This window comes from Neodiprion virginianus, chromosome 1, assembly GCF_021901495.1.
Source record: "Neodiprion virginianus isolate iyNeoVirg1 chromosome 1, iyNeoVirg1.1, whole genome shotgun sequence".
Classification (NCBI taxonomy): domain Eukaryota; kingdom Metazoa; phylum Arthropoda; class Insecta; order Hymenoptera; family Diprionidae; genus Neodiprion; species Neodiprion virginianus.
The window spans coordinates 6,930,616-6,950,470 of NC_060877.1; the positions used below are offsets into that span (position 1 = coordinate 6,930,616).

Here is a 19,855-nt window from a genome sequence, read left to right on the forward strand (position 1 = left end):
TTCTCATTTCATGAAATAGCTACACCGACTGTGATGATGATGATGATGATGATGATGATGATGATGATGATGATGATGATGATAAATGCTTCTCACCGTAAAACGCTTCACACCGCTGCTCATCGGCTGCGAAGAGAACCTCATCGTGACTCAAGATTTGAAGACTGCGATCGATCCCCCAGGGTATATATATATATAGTCGGTAAGGATTCGCCGATGTTTTTAATCACGTGACATCTGCTCTTGCGATTCGGCGAGTCGCTGTTGGCGCAAAATTTCCGATATTGTTGTTTTACGCGCACCGGGAGGATGACTCAATGACCAGCTGACGCTACATTTTTTGCTCAAACACGGAGCGCTGCAGTTTCGTGATCGTTTATTCAACCTTACGTTACTTTTTCCAACGTATTACCGCGAGAATCGTTGTAGACGATATAAAAAATCTCTCAAGAATTACACTGGGTCTATGTTCCATTATACAGCGAGATAATTCGATTCATGCAATTCGAGACAGATATCGTCCTGGACAGACGGAATGTCACTCTACAATCGAATCAAAGAATCTGATGACAAAAAATATGTAGAAGGCGGACAGAAAATTTCTGTCGAATCGGATCCAGGTATTACAACGCAAACTTAATCCACTTCGTCGTACATGAAAGTGTGAAAAGAATAACCGTCGACTAATTGTCCAACAAAATACGACGTCAAGGTTGGAGAACAGGTTGAACGTATAATTCACGACGCATTGCCATCCACGGCTCTAATATTTCCACGAAAATTTTGCTGGTTACCGAGGTTATATGTTACAAATCATTGGCGACTGTTGCAAGACTTGCTTAATTTTTCCGCTTTTCCCTCTTTCTTTTGCGCTCTGAACTACATCCACTCCAACACCTTGAATCCCGTCGACCTACGTTGTTTGGATTTTCACTTTCATTCTTTTCAAGTTGACAATGTGGCTGGAGTTGAGTTGCAAATAAGGTTCTACGTGTAACACAGGAATAAAACTCCATTATTCCCTTCTTACATAATGTGCTATTCTTGAAACAGGAGTGACGGAGACACAATTCACTCTTCGGTGATTGACCACCAAATATACATTAAACTTCCGGCGCCCCGGCAATCAACACCGTGCAATATCAACGGGGTGTAAATCCAATTTGAGTTAAATCCGAGGGGGCACTGAGGGTGGAGTTTTCTGACTTCTCGACAACGACGAAGACCCACTTGATTAATTCAGAGTTACAGGGATCCAGAGCGGAGATAGAAGACGGAAGGGAAGAGAGGGAGAGAGAGAGAGAGCGGAATCGGATGAACCGGAAGCCGCGTAGCGATTCATCACCTGCTGAGAGACGCAACACGCGGAGATCCCTTGAACCTCGTCTCTTCCCGCGGGTGTTAAGAGGTCTCTAGACCTCGTCATGTAGTGTGTAGGTTAATTTCTTAAAACACCTGGTCCAATAGCGTGAAGCGTCGATACAGGATATACCTGAGGATCAGGTGATAAGTTCGTGATAAGTTCGAGCGCCGAGCCGACTGAGCGAATCGCGTCTCGATTTCCGGGATTGCTAATTCCTGGACGAGCCAATAATTCTGACAAAGAACTGAGTCCACATGGTCGTGATCTCGACTCGGTCTAACAGTTTAATGAACGGTAATCGAATGCGACGGATATTTTCAGCTTTGGCCTATTCGGACGCTCCTCCTTCGGACGAAACCCTCGGTACCGCCTCATCTTCTTTTTCTCCTACTTTAACGCTTCTTTCTTTATACACGCGTTCACTCTTTGAAACGAAGAAAACGGCGGTGCTCGATGAAAACTTTCTTGAGTTCGTGAAAGTAGACGTTTCGATAACGGCGTTGTACCTATTTGTTTTTTTTTTGAAACGAAGCTTCTACCTCTCTTCTCTCTCTTTTCCTCTCCCTTTCTCTCTCTCTTTCTGACTGCCAATTAGCGATCAAAAAATGATATTAAAAAAAAAAAAAATGAATTCCCGGACAAGTTTACGTGACAACATTTACTGTTAGATACCGTTGAAATAACCAATATTACTTGTTTCTTCGTTCATTTGTTTTCACGAACGTATACACCTATGTCAAAGTATTTTTTGTCTACGCCGGACAAACTTCACACGGAATGAAAAGCCGACCAATAAGAATCTATCGGGTTGATCGTCTTGCCGCCTTTCTACCCCCATTCGGTTGAATTGAAAATATTTCCCCTCTTAGGGAGGGGCTGTCTACGGCAATACTAATCGGAGGTGTGCGATAAAATATCGTGTATGACTAAGGGTTTTGTTTCTATAATGTGTCAGAATGATCCAAAAATAATATAAAATTATAAATAAACTTTTACACCAGCTTTTCGACAACATTTAGATATCATTGAACGAATCAATGTCAAGTATTTTTCATTTATTTATTATCGCGGATATGTTTGCTTGTTCAATTGGCGATCTACTAGGTAAGCGGGCACTCCGCGTCTCCGTATTACGACCGAGCGGATCGTCGTTACTTTCTTTTATGACACTTTCGAAATGTAAGTCAACAACGCAACGGTGGGTGAGTGAGAATAGGTGAAAACCACCTCAGCCGTAACTGACAGGCACTGCCGAATATACAATATGACACAGACGACGGAAGGCGTTAAAGAATTTGACTAAATGTCACGTGGGTGTCAGAATACATGACCAATCCCCCAAAATATTCCTCCAACTTCGCCGAACATTCGATTCAACGAAGATATTAACGGGGTTTGTTGCTTGGCACAACTTTTCATTGTGTGCGAGTTTTCCCCAAAATTGATATGAATTGGTACGTTTGTGACTTTAACGTCAGCAGTGATTGTTCCAAAAAGTTGGCGCGCCGTAAGATGTGTATGTTTTCGTTAAAATAAACTCTTGAAACTTGAGGCTTGTAAGAGTGGCGTTCCTGCAACAGCTGAGACAAGAATCGGTCATGATTGACGTCGACATATTTCCTCTGCAAGCCGAATGCGGAAATATTTATTTATCTTTGCGAGAGTTGAAAATTCGTAATGAAGTTTAGAATAACTGGATTCAAAATGACAGACACGCACAAATAAAAATGCAGCGTGCAATGTCCGAGCGAGAAATACATCACTTGGTCATAGAGCTAGTTGCCGAGGTGAGAAAAAACATATCAAGTGTAAGACAAACCAAGGGTGTTGTTGGTGTCTGATTATTAAAAACATCGGAGAATCGATGCCGAATGTATATATACAGCGGAATGGGTGACAGTATAAAAGCTCGAGTAGGATAAGGTATTGTTCGCCACCAGTGATCGGCAGTGCGAGATATTTTACGGTAAGAAACAATTATTATCATCATCATCATCATCGTAACAACCGTAAAGGGTTGTCACCGTTTTCGCAGTTACAAAATTCTCCGACTGCCCCAGGTTTTCCAGTCTTTGAATTTCTGTTTTCCAGATAGATCTTATTTCTACTAATAAGTTGGAATTATCTTACGCGAAAATTAGACGGTATAACTCGATACGTCATTTTTACTCTCATATGATAAACTTGAATAGCTGACAGTGAAACGTAAGATACGAGTTTATAGTTCCATATATGTGTCATATGCACAGTAGAAAAAAAAAAAAAAAAAAACAGACGGTGTGATTTTTGCTTTTGCTTACCTAAATTAGAGAAAAGTGAATTAATTAAATCGTGTCTTTTCTCTTTTCTGTTGAAGAAAAATCGATTTTCATAAAGCTGATTGAAAACAACGAAAATATGACGGCGTCGCACATGCTCTAAGAATAAGACAAACTTATTTTCATTGCAAAATTCAAATTGTATTTTAATTCCCTGAATTTTCCCAGTTTCCGAAAATCGTGAAAACCCTGTGCTCGCATAGCCATTTGTAGTAATGACGAGAACCAAAAATCGAAACATGTCCACGGAATAAAAAATATTTTCCTCGCGTAAAGAGACTCGTGAATTTTCTCACAGACGGAATTTTTAAATGCTCCACATCACATGTGACGGTGAACCTTGAATTTTGACCCTAAAAAAAAATTGCAAATATCCGGCTTAAGCAAACGTTGAAATACATATTTTACTTCTGTCAACAGGTTCCTCCGCAAAAATGTTTATGAAAATAGTCGTCCTGACCGCCGTCCTAGCGATAGCACAGGATGTTAACGCTGCTATTGTGCCATCATACTGCGATAATGGCACTCAGGCCGGATTGCAGGGAGCTATTGACGGGACGTTGAACAATGCCATCACAGTTCTCGTAGACCTGGGTTTAGGAAACAGCGATATGAACAACACGTTGGCAAAAGTAAGAGATAACGATATAAAATTACTATTAAAAGGGGGATTTGGTCATCCTCGATTGAATTAGACAATTTTTTACTGCGCGGAATTCATCATGTACCATATGCTTCGTCTTTTAGATTCAAGTGTATCTGCGTGAAGTGTTAAACTTGGTGGTAAATATCTCTGGTTCAAGTTCAACGTCGAGCACGTCTTCTAGTATTTTAAATCTGTACATCTCCATTCTCGTAAATCTCCTAAATATTTACATCGATGTGTCACTCGGAGGTAACAAGGGAGGTACCGGTTTATCGTGCGATGATTACTCTTCAGCTGTCGACTCTTGCAATTCATCCGCCATAAGTAATATGTCGAGCATGGAAAATCAAATGTCAAACGATGTGTATATTGATCTTTTGGGTTTGCTAGTGATTATCGTCAACTTGGTAGTCGACATTATCGTTCAACTATGCATTACTATAAAAGTAAACCTCTTAGGTTTAGTCAATGTCGATGCCGACGTCAACCTCAACGCCGTCGTCAAGGCTTTGTAGATACTATCCAAGTAATACATACATACATACATATATATATATATATATATATATATATATATATATATATATATATATATATATATATATACTAGCAGCCCATCCCGGCTTCGCACGGGCATATAATAATATTAAGTAATAATATAAATGTTATTTTTCTAGAAACTCACTGTAAACATTGTGTATTTTCTTTTATTATATTATTATATGCCCGTGCGAAGCCGGGATGGGTTGCTAGTTATGCTGTTAAAATGTAGCTTATATGACACGTTCGTAGATTTACCATAGCAGCGCCATCTATTGATTACTTACTCAACCCAGTCGAAAGGTATCGACATCTGTTAGAATCATTCGGAGTTAACAGATAATTGTGACTGTCAAATAATAACAGACAAATAATTAGCAATATATTATAATTGCGACTATAATTTGAGATTTAAACTATCCTATCTCTCAAGTTGGATCGAACTGCACATGGTGTGCGTATTTTATTATAATCGGTTAAGTGGTTTAGGAGTCCATTGAGGACAAACATCGTGACACGAGATTTATATATATTAAGATATATATATAAAGAAATAAGAGTCATCGAATGAGAAGCGAAAATTCGCTGTTCGCGTAATAAAATATTTCAACCACTCAACCGGCAAGCAAGTTTAATATTTGTTGGTACCCTCTTCCCTGTAACTTTCGTATCCCATGTAAATTTTCGTATCCCAGACACTTTGCTGCAGAATTCCTAATAACTTCACGCGTGATGAAATATTTATGCTGCATTTTCACAAAGGCAGAGTGTGAAAAGAATTGAAACAAGCAATAAGGATTCATAGTTATCATCGCGATTCCCTGACACGCGAATACCGAGATCAGTGGTTCCGGTATCCTTCGCGAATTTGGCGGTCTGCTTCCTTCACTCCGTAACGCGAATAAGCCTCGCGATGGATGACGAAGGAACCTCGAAGAAAACTCGACGGTCGCTTCCGGCCGAATGTCTTGATAAATTTTTAGCTGCTTACCGTGCCCCGCTGTTTCAACAACTGAGAGCAGTTGTTGGTTCATAGTCGATGTTACTATCTAACGAATCGTGAGAAAATAAGCTGCTTTTAGCTTATTTTTGGAGTGTGGGGCTATTTTTATCGTACCGGTGTATTTTTTGCGCGAACTAAGCCGGGACGGAAGTGCGCGCGTGACAGCCGTTTCTAACTGTGTCATATGAGAAGCTCACGTTTGAAGCATGTAACATGCACGTCAATTATGTCGGTATGAAAACGGCACAACTGACAGCAAAAATCTGCCCGGTGAGAAATTATTATACACCTGAAAAGAATAGAACAATATCGTCAAGCATAAATTGAAAAAACAGATTGAGCTTTCCAGCGAAACTAATTGAACAAAATCGGTCCGGAAAAAAAAAGAAGAAAAAACATCCGATAAAAATAACACAAGACATGAAGTAAAAATTATTGAAATTATTTCACAAAATGACGAATATGTGACAAACAGCGCAAATCGACCTTGTTCAACAAATACGAAGAATTGGGGATCGGTGTTCATGTGTCGTTCCCGTCACCTACCACCTGCATCCCGGAGACGCCAAAAACTTGAGAAAATTCATCGAGTAATAACCCTGGTATAATATGCCGACCGCGTTACAAATGCTGTTAACGCACGCTTCAGAAAATAATAGCATCTGTTTTGTTACAAATTGTAATCGGCCAATTGTCCGAGAGTGCTCAAAAAGTACTTTAAAAAAGATGTCGAGAGATGTCGCGAGGACTTTTCACCGAAGTCTTTCGGACGGAAAACCATGGATCACGTTTTGAACCGGCTCACGGTAACTTCGGTTCCGTGGATAAAAAAAAAAAAAAAATGAAGAACCTTATCATATGCAGGTACAGCAGAAATGAAACGTGGTTGTACATCGAATACCGATGATGGTAACGATGACGATGACGATGAGGATTTTGACATAGATTCGAAATGATTTTTGTAAACCCTGGGTACAATATCTGATTTGATATGTTTTTGTTTTATAGTATGAATTTAATGGTCAAGATTGATTCATGACCATGATCATTGTATAATAAAGTAATGCAGCAAATTGGTAGAAGTAGGATAATATTGAATAATACAGTTGATATCAGAGTATGTTTTATTTCAGTAAAGATCGCGTTTCGGGCAACTTGTATCAATTCGTAAGCTAGCCTCACGAAATTTCGGAAAACCAATTTTTATTCAAGTCTGAAAGGTTTTTGGCACAGAACTTTGCCGCGTTAAGTCTCAAAATTTGTTTGTAACAATTTGGACTTTGGATTTGTAATCAGCGATTTCGAAAGCCCGAGAATACTAATTTTGGTTAAAACTCGATTTGTGTTTCACGTATGAGCTTGCCATTTGTATACAAAAATTTAGACTTCAGATTTGTAATCATAGACCTCAATAACGTCCCGATGTACCAATTGTCAATGAAATAAAATCGTGCTTTGCGGTGTTGGCTAGCTTTTCGGAATTTGAAATTGAAATATCGTAATACCGTTACATTCTATTCGACGATATTCTCGAAATTGGAGATCGAAAATAATACCTCCTCAAACAAAAAATGAAAAACGATTCAATTGACGTCATAAATGCGTGAGATGTCGAGTGAAATTTATATCAATCTACAAGTTTCCATCGACGGAGGCGAGGTCAACGTGGCCACACTTCGAGAACCATGCGGCACCCGCGCAGCTTGCAAAGTTGCAAGCTCCGGTGGTTTAATTTCCGGAAATACCTGGATATTAATAAGCTGCAATTGTTAGTAATCGCAGTAAGTTGTTTGACGAACGCCGGCTATTTATAATCAGCAACGAAAGCGAAATTGTTGGGCAAAGCATGTCGGGGGTGGAGTGAAATCAAAGCTTCGACGGCTTCGACGTGCGCGCGTTACACTCCGGGGTGAATCAAGGTGGGCGTAGCCGAGCGTTCGAAGGCAAAGTAATTCGGAAGAAAGGAGGCAATCCATGTCGTATGATACGACGGTGATCAGATCCTCCGGGGTAACTCGGCGATCATTGTGACGCCAATCCTCCCCAAGGACATCGATAGTGGTAGACGAAAAGGATGGAGTTGCATAAGATGTTGAATATTAAAAATGTATCTGAAGATGGAAGAATATCAAACGAAGAAAATAAAACAACCGGTGTACATGAATAATATTTTAACAAGAAGCAGCTCTCGGAGTGCAGCGATGGTATAAGCACGGCAGTACCAACATATATGTCGGTAATAATAATACATATAGTTATTCATAGCAAATACTTTGTTTTTACTGATAGCGGGTGTTGTAATAATCGCGTACCTATTCATGCGCACACGATAATATTAAACTATATTACACGGCGAAAACACAGATGTTAGCCAGAAAACTGTATCAGACGTTCAAGGTGACGTTACGTTGCGCCGTCGTCTCGTTCGCCTGCACAAAACTATTATTCTTGCAAATAGTTTTCGCGCACGCGTGACTCGAGGAAAAAATTAAAATTACGAAGACGTCTTCGCGTGGTTGACGAAAATACGATCGTCGCGTCGCTTGCAAGTTTTCCAAATAATTCTAGCTCGCGACGAATCTCGGACGCACGGTGCCTAATGGAATTAAAACCGGATCGGAGGTTGAACGAACGTTTGTTCGAAATGAGGCGAGGTGCAGCGACGAAGTCGTTTGAGGCAATGAATGCGAATGACGCAGAGTTAAGCGCTAGAGAAGCCGAACGAGACTTTTTTGTGAGGGTAAAGACGTAGAAATATGAGAAAATAGAAGAATCCGGATATCGAATTTACAAAGACGCGACAATCTGTTCTGTAGAATTTTCGAAATTTACAAAATTCAAGTATACAAAAGTCGAAATTTAGAAAGGTCAGAGTGTAGGAAAATCAAAATACGGAACCGTCGAACTTATTTAACCAACGCGAAAAGCGGTAATGTTACATTTCAAAATGAAAAAAACCTTACTCGTCGGAAACTCCGGTAAACTTTTCTTTAAATGAAATGATCTATTTGTTCCTAGTCTTTAAGAAGAAAGCGCACGTCGCAAATCGCATGATCGCCAAATTATTCCGCAAGTGTCGATTGTCGGTCTCGGTGGATGTTTCATGAACATCTCACAATCAGCGAGTATGAAATTCTCGTTGCATCGTAATTTCTAACGACATTCACGGCGATGTGCCAAACTGACTGACGGATAATCAGATAGGACTGACAAATAATGGAATCGTTGGGTATTGTACATCGTTTCTCGTGACGAAGCTGTTAACAGGGATGGCATTATTTCCCAAGGGTGAAAATCGCGGGGTTACTTTATCAGCGGAGCACCTTTCAAAGTTTTTTGTAATAAAAATCATTCTCGTCACGTGAGAGAAATATATTTCATTGCAAGGAAATTTTTCAATTCTCCATTCTCGTTTCATCAAATAGCCACACCGACTATGATGATGATGATGATGATAAATGCTTCTCACAGTAAAACGCTTCACATCGCTGATCATCGGCTGCGAAAAGAACCTCATCGTGCCTCAAGATTAAATACCGTTGCCCAATCCACGGTATATATAGTCTTCAACGACTTGATCAGTTGACTCAATGACCAGCCGGCGCTACACTCGTCACTCGAAAACAGCGCGCTGTGGTTCTAATTAGTCTTGCCAAACCATTAATATCATTGCATATTAATCAAACGGCCTGATACGTAGAATCAATTTCGCGTCAGGATACAGCAATGAAAAAAACTCGATTCCTTAAAAGAGGAAGTACGAAATGAGAAAAGATAAGTCACAATGAATCGATCAACCACTAATTGTAAATATAAGACTTCCGGTGGTCTCGGCACTCAAACGCCGTGCAATATTAACGCGGGTGTTAATCCAATTTGAGTTGAATCCGAGGGGGCACCGAGGGTGGAGTTTTCTGACTCCTCGACAACGTCGAAGGTCCGCTTGATTAATTCAGAGCTGCAGGAAACTAAACCAGACATAGAAGAGAGAGGGGTAGAGAGAGAGAGAGAGAGCGGAATCGGATGAACCGGAAGCCGCGTAGCGATTCATCACCTGCTGAGAGACGCAACACGCGGAGATCCCTTGAACCTCGTCTCTTCCCGAGGGTGTTAAGACGTCTCGAGTGCTCGTAATTCGAACGCCTAGCGATCACTGCGAGACTTACGTTCGAGAAATTATAGCGAATCGCTCATGATGTGAAAAGCCGTTTAAAGATAGTAATTCCTATCAATATTTGAATATTATACACAATGTAAATGCAACGAATTTTTCCCCTCGACTTCGTGTGTATTTTCAACACACGAATTCCAGTTTGTACCGACACTTGTGAAGAGGAATAAATTCATACGTGCAACACGGTAATAATGTCGATTATTCCCTTGTCGCATAACATACTAATTTTGATTTACATTTTTACGACGACACGTCACTTAAGCCGAACCATGAAATTGATTCGGATATCGAAATCGTTGCCCCGAAGAGTGAAAGATAACGTCTCTGTGCACAGATAGAAATTTCAAAAACCTTAACGGCGAGCATTCAACTGTAACGTATCGAGTTATTTAAATATGGAGGAACGTGATTAAAATCGAACCGAACGCACCTTCGTCCGATAAATGATCACTTCCTTGTTCCGGTAAAAGAAAAATGTCATTTCACCTTTCAGCGAAATGAAGCCCGACTCGATACGTGCATAAAAGTGATATAGAAGCAGCGGAGAGGCTTTATCGTGGTTCGGAAAGGCGGGAGCTGAGCCAGCGACATTATCCCGAGCAGGGACCGGGGTGCAAAAATAAAAATATTTTGAACGACGATATTTTTCTTCAATTATATGAATCGAATTTTCCTATGGTAGAATGGCGTATATACCCCATACAATTCTCGAGATATTTCAATGTTCTCTGTAACGATTCCCGCATTGATACGTTGCGAAAGTAATAGAAGGACGAATAAAAAAAAAGAAAAAACGTATATAAAATTGCAACGGTCGATTTTTGAGTGACAAGTATAAATAGCCTCAGCTGGGCATTCAGTTATTCGACCGAGGGGAGTATTGAAAAAATATTATGAATTTTTCAAAAACACAAACTTACGCAATCGTACAAGCAAACGTCTTCGTAGTTGGAAACATCGGAAAATCGTTGCCGCCTATATATAACCCTGGAGTGAATAACATTCTTCAATCGTGAGCAGGACGAGGTTCAATTTGCAACCAGCGGCGAATAGTGTAAAGTATTTAAGGTAAGATACAATCATCGTCACAATCATCTTAATCATAGTCACGATATATCTGTTGGATAAAACGAGGATCAAAATCTCGGCAATCTCCGTCAAGTAAAGAACATCCCTCTCACGTAAAGAGACTCGCATATTGTCCCGCACATGATTTTAAAGAGTGCCACTTAGACACGTTCCGCGGTAACCCTGCGATTTTGATTCTTGAAAATTAATCTAAAAAATTTCGTCCCTATCGACAGCTTCCTGGGTGAAAGAAGAAAGAAAAAGGGAAAAAATGATGATAAAAATAGCAGCACTGATGGCCATCGTGGCCATGGCACGGGATGTCAGTGCCGAGGTTACGACGGTTCCATGTACCTCGAACACTACCTCGTCGATGGAAAATGCTGTCAGCGGTACAATGAAAAATTGTGAAAGTGGTCTTCTCGGTGTTAAGGGCCTGAATTCGTTGCTGGCGCTCGATGTAAACTTGAACCTAAATGCACTGGTATGAAACAACACAGTTCGCGAATTACTACCGTAATTAAAGGGCGATAAGGGGATAATTTCGTACTTTTCCAACGTACCGTTTTTCAGGTCGGACCGCTTTTGAATAACCTGGTTGCGGAGTTGACGCCGTTACTGTCGTCGGTCCTAATCGACGTGGTCGAACTCTTGAACACGGTCCTGACCGCCGTCGTTCAGATCGTCAATGCGGTGATAGAACTGCTCGACGGTCTGCTTTCGACCAACGAGTTCAATTCGCAGACAAACAGCGCAGTCTCAAACGCGACTAGCCAAGTTCAATCCATGTGCGGCTGTAATTCGACCGACTCTTCGACCGACTCTTCGACCGGCTCTTCGACCGGCTCGCTTCTTACGGTCGTAGTGAATGTCTTGGACGGTTTACTCGGGGTAGTTGCGAATTTAAATTTATAGAGTCGAATACCTAGATACACGTTTGCAGACAAATTATCTGCGCACTGCGGGTACGGCGAATGGTACGATGATGATAGTAATATAAATCATTTTCAAAGTGTGAAATGTTGTAGTAAAATTTGTTGCCATAAAGAAATTAAAAAATAATGCCAACTATAAAGCAAATCGCAATTGAATCGGCAAATACGTACAATACATATATTGTTCATATTTTTTCCTTGTACAATTAATAAACGAATAAATAATCCCTGGACAATGCAATGGTCGAAATCATTCCTCGGAAAGAGATTTAATTTCTCATTACAACTACGCGAGACGGTGGTAAAATTAATTTTTCTGCTAAATGGCAAGAAAATAGCCGCATATATGTATCGTTTCGTCATCGATCACGCGATTCCCAAGAGGTTCTCAGGGTTTCACTGTTACGTTACAGCTACACACACACGCGCACGCACAAACAACACATGCGCGCGGCCAACCGCAGACCGCCGAACAGAAATTAAATTTGTCCGCGAGGAAGCACAATGAAACGTACGAATACGAAGGGCTGCTGGGGATTAGCGTCCGATGAATTTTCCGTCTCATCGACTGCAAATTTCGTACACGGAACGCAGAACCGTCTCCCTCGATCTCATCCGCGACCTCAAACGAAAAACTGACGTACAATTTTTCCGTAGATAAGATCGAGTCCGTGTTTAAGAATATTTTGAGTATGAAATTTTGGCAGGCTTTAAAATTGCACAGATTCGTGCAGCAAATTTGAAAAACCTGAGTAGACGGTGAAAAAAAAAAGGGTGGAGGGAGGGGAAACTGGAGGGGGATAATGATTTGAGGGTAGAAAGATGCAGGCGGGTAAACGAGTTCTTGGTGAGAGAAAAAAAAAAAAGAAAATTGGTATACCCGTGACATACGTGTGTATAGGTATAGTTTCGACCTTTTCAGACGAAAACTCGGAAGCTGTCGCGGAGGGTTGAATAGCCACGGGAACAAAAAGCTCGGAGCGGTATGGCTCTGCAGTCCAATCAGTGACAAAATTGCGACAATCTACCGGAGAACTGAGAGATGAAGAGATAAAGAGAGAAAGAGAGACAGCCGAGGGAAGAAATTACACGGTAAATTTCCTCGCCATTGTTACGAGGGCTAGAAATTTTCATCACAGAGAGTAAAAATGTGAAAGAAATTTTTACCGATCGGAGAACGGTTCGAAGAAAAAAGAACAGCGGGAGGTCGTATAGAAATTGAAATCGAAAATTCCTAGCACCTAGATTTTTCTCTTAAATTTTCTCAACTGTCGAAATTCAAAAATGGTGGTAAAATTTTCCGAACTATCAAAGTACAGATAATCGATGTACATTTATCCTTTGCTTTCCTTGATATATACACAACTTGATACACGTGTAATACATACGCATATATACGTGTCAGTCTAAACACATTGTGCATACACAGACTTTTTATTAATGTATAAAATACTGCAATTAGCCAGGTTTCTTGGGTAACAAACTTTTGCATACTGAAATTTAATTTTCAGTAGTTACTCGAAGAGGTTTTCGCGAGAATTTGCGCACCAGAGGCCGGGGAAAAGATTTATTATTACCCCGGATAAGTAGCAGCCAACATTGGCGCTAACATCCACCACAATTTCTAAACGCGTAAAGCGTAATTACTCTTCCCGCAAACATACATATGTATACATAAATATATACATATACAGAAACGTATATGTACCAAGAGTATTACATGCGAATGAAAGAGTATCATTTCTGATCCTCGTAAATCATCCACCATTTCCTTGAAAAATATCACCCTCATCGTCTTCCTCGTTATCGTTTACACGGTAGTCGAGGAAACACATATTTAAAAATAAGAAAAGAAAAAATCTTCTTAGATCAATTTAATTTATATTCAATAATTTCGTTGCATCAAAGATTAAAAGAAAAATATATATACAACCGTATAACTAATGATATTTAGTGTGAATAGCGACCATATATACCTACCTATAATATATAAGCGCGTGTTATGTACATAAAGGTATCCTAAATAACAAAATAAAATCAATAAAAAATGATGCAAACAACACGGCGTAGAGGATAATGAGAAAACACGAAAGGTAAAGTAAGAGTAAACGTAAACATCGAAAGCACACATTTCCGTTTGTTCAACGTAGCTGTATACGTATGTATGTATATGTATACAGGTATAAGCGATGCAGAGTGTAACGAACGACGCAAGGGATCGTGATTAGCTCCATGGAGTGTAAACTCGGTTCAAGTGCTGTCTCTCGGTCTCCTCGTCGTGTGATCAATTTAAAATCAACGACAGTTTTCCGTGAAACGAAAATACCGATTTCACTGAGCGAACGACGCGAAGGAAAACGAGAACTGGAAAAGAGCGAAAATCCAGGAAAAAATCTCCATAACCGAGAAAGTAAAAGCTCTTCGAATCGAATCTAAGTGAGCAAATTAACGATCCCAAGAAGGAGAAAACACACGTTACCCCCGTGTATTAAGAATATCTCGGCAACTAGTTTGCAGAGTGAGTCTAATTACATTTTACAAATTAACAGGAAAAAATGATACAGGAAAATAATAATAATAATAATAATAAAAAAAAAAAAAAAAAAAAAATTGGGCGACGATCGATCGACGCACAGCGGTAATAAACCTCTACCGCAGTATCGTACGTTTGAATTTCATGTGACAAGCCTATTCGACGCGGATGCAACACCGCTGCTGTATGTTACGTGTAACGGAGTGCAGAACCCGCAATTTGATAAACCCTTAATAGCAATTAATGGCAATTAGCTCACTGCACGCGTATCCATCCTCCCTCTCCCCCACCCTTGCCCCCGACCTCATCGGTCCTTCGTCCCTTTCGCGAAGCTCTGATCGTCGAACGGAGCGGGCAAACTGCTCCGACTGTATAATTAATTCCGCGCGAACCTGCGGGATCTGGATGACGACATGGAACGTAGGAACGTTTTGTGCACTGGGTATAAAATCAAGCGAGAGTTTTTCAAGGGAATTATAGAAAAACTAATAGTCTTTCATCGGGTAATGACGAATTAATTGTACGTATCTAAACGAGGGATGATCTATCGTCCGCATGTGAATCGTAGACATTCAACGCAACTTTTTGTTGCGTTCGCTATTCTTTCAAGCTTTGTTAAACTCGACAGCCCGGCATTTTGTGCGACGTGTTTGAAAATTTTTTTCGAGAGTTTGCAGTCTGAGCTGCGATTGAGACACGAGATGTAATTAATAGTATACATGTATATGTTTGGTATGTGGTGTATAATATACGAAACGCTGCAAAAGCGGGAAGTTTGCCGGCTGACTGTGTACAAGATAATTGCACATTAATTTAAATTAGAATATTGGGAGCATTGCCAGAAAGTCTATACAATACATATACGATCGATCTGATTACGCAATATGCATTATATGTGTTATACGTAGAATAATGCGGCTCTCGAATCTTGCTCGCGAGTAAGCTGCAATATATATATTTTGCATATACCGTACGTGGGATGATTGAGATTCATAAATTATTTAAAACTACAGATCCTGACGGAGGTGTTTGCTCCCAAGCGTACCTGTATACAATTTTTTTCTTCTTCTTGCTTTTCGCGTTATTTATAACGAGTGGAAGTTGCTGTTTATTATTCGTATTTTCGATCCCTATACGAGTCGTAAAAACAATATTTGAAAAAAAAATTTTTTTTTGAACTTTTTATCACCTTACAAACCAGTTGGGTTACTGGAAGTGATACCTTCAGACGTGTGATTTAAATTTTTTGGGGATACTTAAATGTTTCCTTCGTAAAGTGCTCATATATATATATATGGGTTCAATTTTGGTGTGACTGTAGCTCTTAGAAATTTCAAACCTCACACGAATGGATGTATGAAGTTTAATGCTAGTAAAGGAGAGATAAAAACTAAACGCAGGAGAGAGAATGAGAGGCAGGGTCGGCTGTAGAAGGGTTGCTTTTATAAAATAACAATATATCAATCTTACCTTGAGATGTCTTCCTGTGAAACGGCGCGAGGCGTCGAGGCTGTATGAAGTGCAAGCGAAGAGGCGTGACGTGATTCTTGGGAATAAGCTAACGAATTATTCTCCAAGGCTGAAACCGAGCCGTTTTGTTTCCCTGTTTGTGAGACAAAAATGGAAAGAAAAACATCAATCATTTGTCATTTATATCGTACAATCATCAATGAATTATAAAAATCGGTACCATTTTTGTAAGATTTGTTGGTTTCTTTTTTAATTAAATCAGTCTGAATGAAATCAACAGAATATGGCCAATTACGTATAATTTGATATGCGGATGAGCGAATAGGTGTACAAGGAGCGTTTCGGATATAAGTTCCAGCGTCGACACAGTTACCGACACTTAGCAAGGACGCAAACCCTTTTCTAGAACGTTTGAACGATTGACATTATCGATCACCGAATCATTCAGTTGTCCGACGTTATCGATCATCCAATAATTTCTTTCTCGTACGTTCTATAAAAAGGTTTGTGTCTAGGCCAAGTGTCGGTAACTGTGTCGGTACAGGAATCTGTGTCCAATGTCCTTGCGTAGGTAATAAAACTAGTTTTAAAGAATTCAATGTAATTCGAGCGAAATTATACCGTAAAATTCGAATATGTACGCGAAAAGATGCGAGAATAAAACTAACGGCGACGAAAATAAAATGAGAAATCTGAGAGACACGATCCTTTGTAAGCGTCGCTGGAGGGTGGCACGTGTTCTGCACGTGAGAATCCTAATTCCGTAACAGCGTGCTAATTCTAGGTGTATAAATGCACGTTCGCACACATGCCACGCACGTATAAATACACGCTGCGCCGCCTATGCAAACAGCAAAACGAAACTTCCCTACCGACTCGGCAGAAAATCCTTGCAGAATCATTATATATCTATAGAGTATGTATGACGAGTTAAGCACGCACCATTTATAATTCATGTTACAACTCGACTGTATTTATAATACATCTAGAGACGCGAATATATCTGCGACAACGTGACACGAGAAATTCATCAGATGTCAAAGGCACGTGCCAACTTTTCGGGAAATTCTGCGAAACAGAGAAACTGAGATGAAAAAGAAGCGAATCTCTCCAAAGATATTCAAACCCATCGAAATTTTCATCGGTTTATATTCTCAAATTTTTCTCACGTATCCTTCGATTGTCGATATTCTAATAATCGAAGTTGAAACACTGGCTTCAAATATGGGATTGGACGAAAAGATGTTCGAAGTGGTGGAACTATTCGTAACGCAATTTCAAAGAAAAATAATATCTGGCAAAGTTCGATTGTAAAAATTGACAAAAAAAATTGAAAGTAGAGCAAAACTGTCGAGTTGATATATACTCGCTGAATGTAATTAATAATTTAGTAACTACTCCCGATAAAAAATCAGATCAAATTCGTGGTGATACGAGAAACTTTCGGAACACTTTGCCAAACTGATCTACAAGGCTTGATAAAATTAGTTTCGATACAAGTAATACACACACGCATATATGTATATTACATTTAAAGCAACCACGGTTTTATCAATATATACCCGTTTAATTATTTTCACGTAATAATCGTCTCTTTGATTTCAAATCAGATTTGAAAAAGTAATTCAATTTACATTTTACTCTGATCAGTATCTCAAAATTTCTTTAATACATTTCAAATATTATATGCGATTTGCATGGTTTATCGTCAAGATCACGAACGATACAGCGAGCTGAAAAAATCTTCGCGTATTGAAAGATAAAATTCGCTTTTTCTTCCGCATGGATTTTTCAATCGGGATGAGATAAATTACTCAATATCTAAAACTCGATTCTCTAATTCGACAACTTACGTGGTTGAGGCGACAGCGACAAATCGGAGGCAGAAGGTGGCGGGGGTAAAACGCCCTCCGGTTTTGCAACTAGAAGAACTACGCGATCCTGAGTAGCTTTAAGGGTAGCGACGGCCTCCTCGTGCGTCACATTTTCCAGATTTTTATCACCTTGCTGAAAATGAAAATTACAAAAATTTCACACTTCGCCATTTGACACATCACATTGTAGACAATTTATCACATTTTTTCTATTTTTTTTTTCCCCCCCTACCAACAGGGGTTGAAAATTTTCACCGAGTTTAACGAACAAGCGTTCATTTTCAATGTTTTTCACCAATTAATATCGTCTACGGTTAATTACGGTTATTCGCCTACAGTATGAATTTCCCCTTGCAAACAAGTATCACAAACTCTCTACCTTGCCGAAGGCTTTAATTAGGTAGGCAACGAGCTACTGCGAGCCTTTTGATCCTTGTTCAGCGGTGCCGAAACATGAAACAACCCGAGCAAAACACAAGCCTAAATTCGAAACGAACTATCCCTTTATTTTCTGCGGGCACGGATCTCGAGCTGGGAAGAACAACAAACGCTTTTGTTTCGGGTTGGGTTCACTGCAGGATTAGGATCAAAGCTTGGATTAATGCCGGATTACTGTTTGTTATGAGAAATGGGCAAAAGTAGGAATATCAACGTCGAAATGTACGATTCGTATAATTTTAGATTCCTATGTCTGCACATGAGCTAGTTTCTACATGCAAGCGCACGACAAATTCGTGGTAGAAAAAAAAGGCGGAAATTAATATTTTCTTTTCTCTCTCTTATCCCAAAATTAGAATCGAACCCTTTCGTACAAGCTAACTATTTGACGGTAAGAATTCATTACAACGGATATGCTTTACATTTGTTGGAATTCTCGTTGAATTTATAATTAACAAATTGTATTTGTAATCTCGAAATTCTGTTATAAATACATAAGTGATAAATGTAATATTCTCTGCCTTAATCTTTATCTCGCGGATGGAAATATGAAAACACAGTAGCGCGTATAAAAAGCAAAACCCAAGAGTAGATAAAATTTGGAATGAAAAACCGATTTAACATGAGCGTCGACGGCCGCTTTGAAGCTGTTAAAACGGCAATTTTTATACGGACGATTGAACGGATTCAAACAATTGAAACAAGAGTTTTAAAACACGAGATATACGGGTTTAAAGTTTAAAGCGTGTGAAAAAGAACGGTATTCCGTCAAATATTGAATAACCAATAACCGTTAACCGCGATCGTCTCTTTCGAGCTGCTGGCAATAAAATTAACGTCACAAAAAGGTATTCGGGATAAAAAATTGCCGTATATATGGTGATTTTTCGGATATCCGTATATGTATACGATGTAAAGATACTCGTCTACGATACTCGCGTACATACAGCGTATATAATAATACCGTAAAAAATCAGATTTGAGCAAATTTTACATTTAAAAATTATTAAACAAAGTATCCGATGTCGCCAAATTATTATATAGAACCGATTTTTTCTCTAGGTACTCTAGTCACTGAGAATTGGTATTCTAATGAAAAAAAAAAAATTATCATTCCAATATTTCTACAGTTTTAAGTATATTTTTACACGATGATCTAATCATTTTATAAAAATTATCAAGATAAACTAAACGTTAAAACAACAACTTGCATTTAGTAATTGACTTTTTGCAATCCGAATTTTAAAACTTACACTTCTTCGAAATTACATCAGAAGGTAGAAGAATTCAAAAGAAAGATAAATAAAAACAATAAATAGTCGGATTCCAACACTTGACTGCTGCATAAAATTACGAACAATCAGTAATCTATTCTTCTCTTTTTCCCACTCTGTTACGAAAATTTCCGGCTCTAGACTCTAGACTCTAGATTCAGCAGCCTTTTCCTGTTTTAATCGTTTCAACTTGAGGCGAATATCTTGTTTTCTCTACTT

At 39.3% G+C, this 19,855-nt stretch overlaps 3 protein-coding genes across 17 annotated transcripts in view; 2 read left to right on the forward strand and 1 right to left on the reverse strand.

Annotated features, from left to right (window-relative positions):
• LOC124302773 (disks large 1 tumor suppressor protein) overlaps positions 1-19,855 on the reverse strand; it is a 325,653-nt gene that overhangs the window by 49,487 nt on the left and 256,311 nt on the right. For all 14 annotated transcript variants that reach the window (XM_046759385.1, XM_046759330.1, XM_046759347.1 and 11 more), the window contains 2 exons: positions 17,904-18,057; positions 16,051-16,183 (listed from right to left, as the gene is read on the reverse strand). In XM_046759385.1, the coding sequence (XP_046615341.1) occupies positions 16,051-16,183; positions 17,904-18,057 (287 nt within the window). The remainder of the gene's footprint in view (positions 1-16,050; positions 16,184-17,903; positions 18,058-19,855) is intronic.
• Positions 3,232-5,583, forward strand: LOC124302938 (uncharacterized). Of its 2 annotated transcripts, XM_046759558.1 has the most exons (4): positions 3,232-3,329; positions 4,102-4,313; positions 4,429-4,863; positions 5,394-5,583. In XM_046759558.1, exons 2-3 carry the CDS (start codon positions 4,116-4,118, stop codon positions 4,840-4,842), a joined length of 612 nt encoding a protein of 203 aa, XP_046615514.1. In that variant the 5' UTR covers positions 3,232-3,329; positions 4,102-4,115; the 3' UTR covers positions 4,843-4,863; positions 5,394-5,583. The 2 variants fall into 2 exon arrangements, with proteins under 2 accessions (XP_046615514.1, XP_046615506.1); XM_046759550.1 differs by lacking the exon at positions 5,394-5,583 and having other exon boundaries at positions 4,429-4,891.
• On the forward strand, positions 11,045-12,288 carry LOC124302955 (uncharacterized). The gene is made up of 3 exons (XM_046759566.1): positions 11,045-11,112; positions 11,349-11,596; positions 11,686-12,288. Exons 2-3 carry the CDS (start codon positions 11,384-11,386, stop codon positions 12,025-12,027), a joined length of 555 nt encoding a protein of 184 aa, XP_046615522.1. The 5' UTR covers positions 11,045-11,112; positions 11,349-11,383; the 3' UTR covers positions 12,028-12,288.

What these genes read in the sequence shown, in the direction of transcription:
- LOC124302955 (XM_046759566.1), top strand. Translation starts at nt 11,384, where the DNA reads ATGATGATAAAAATAGCAGCACTGATGGCCATCGTGGCCATGGCACGG. An exon ending in ACTTGAACCTAAATGCACTG is followed by an intron (nt 11,597 to 11,685) that starts GTATGAAACAAC and finishes ACCGTTTTTCAG; the next exon opens with GTCGGACCGCTTTTGAATAA.
- LOC124302938 (XM_046759558.1), top strand. Translation starts at nt 4,116, where the DNA reads ATGTTTATGAAAATAGTCGTCCTGACCGCCGTCCTAGCGATAGCACAG. An exon ending in TGAACAACACGTTGGCAAAA is followed by an intron (nt 4,314 to 4,428) that starts GTAAGAGATAAC and finishes TTCGTCTTTTAG; the next exon opens with ATTCAAGTGTATCTGCGTGA.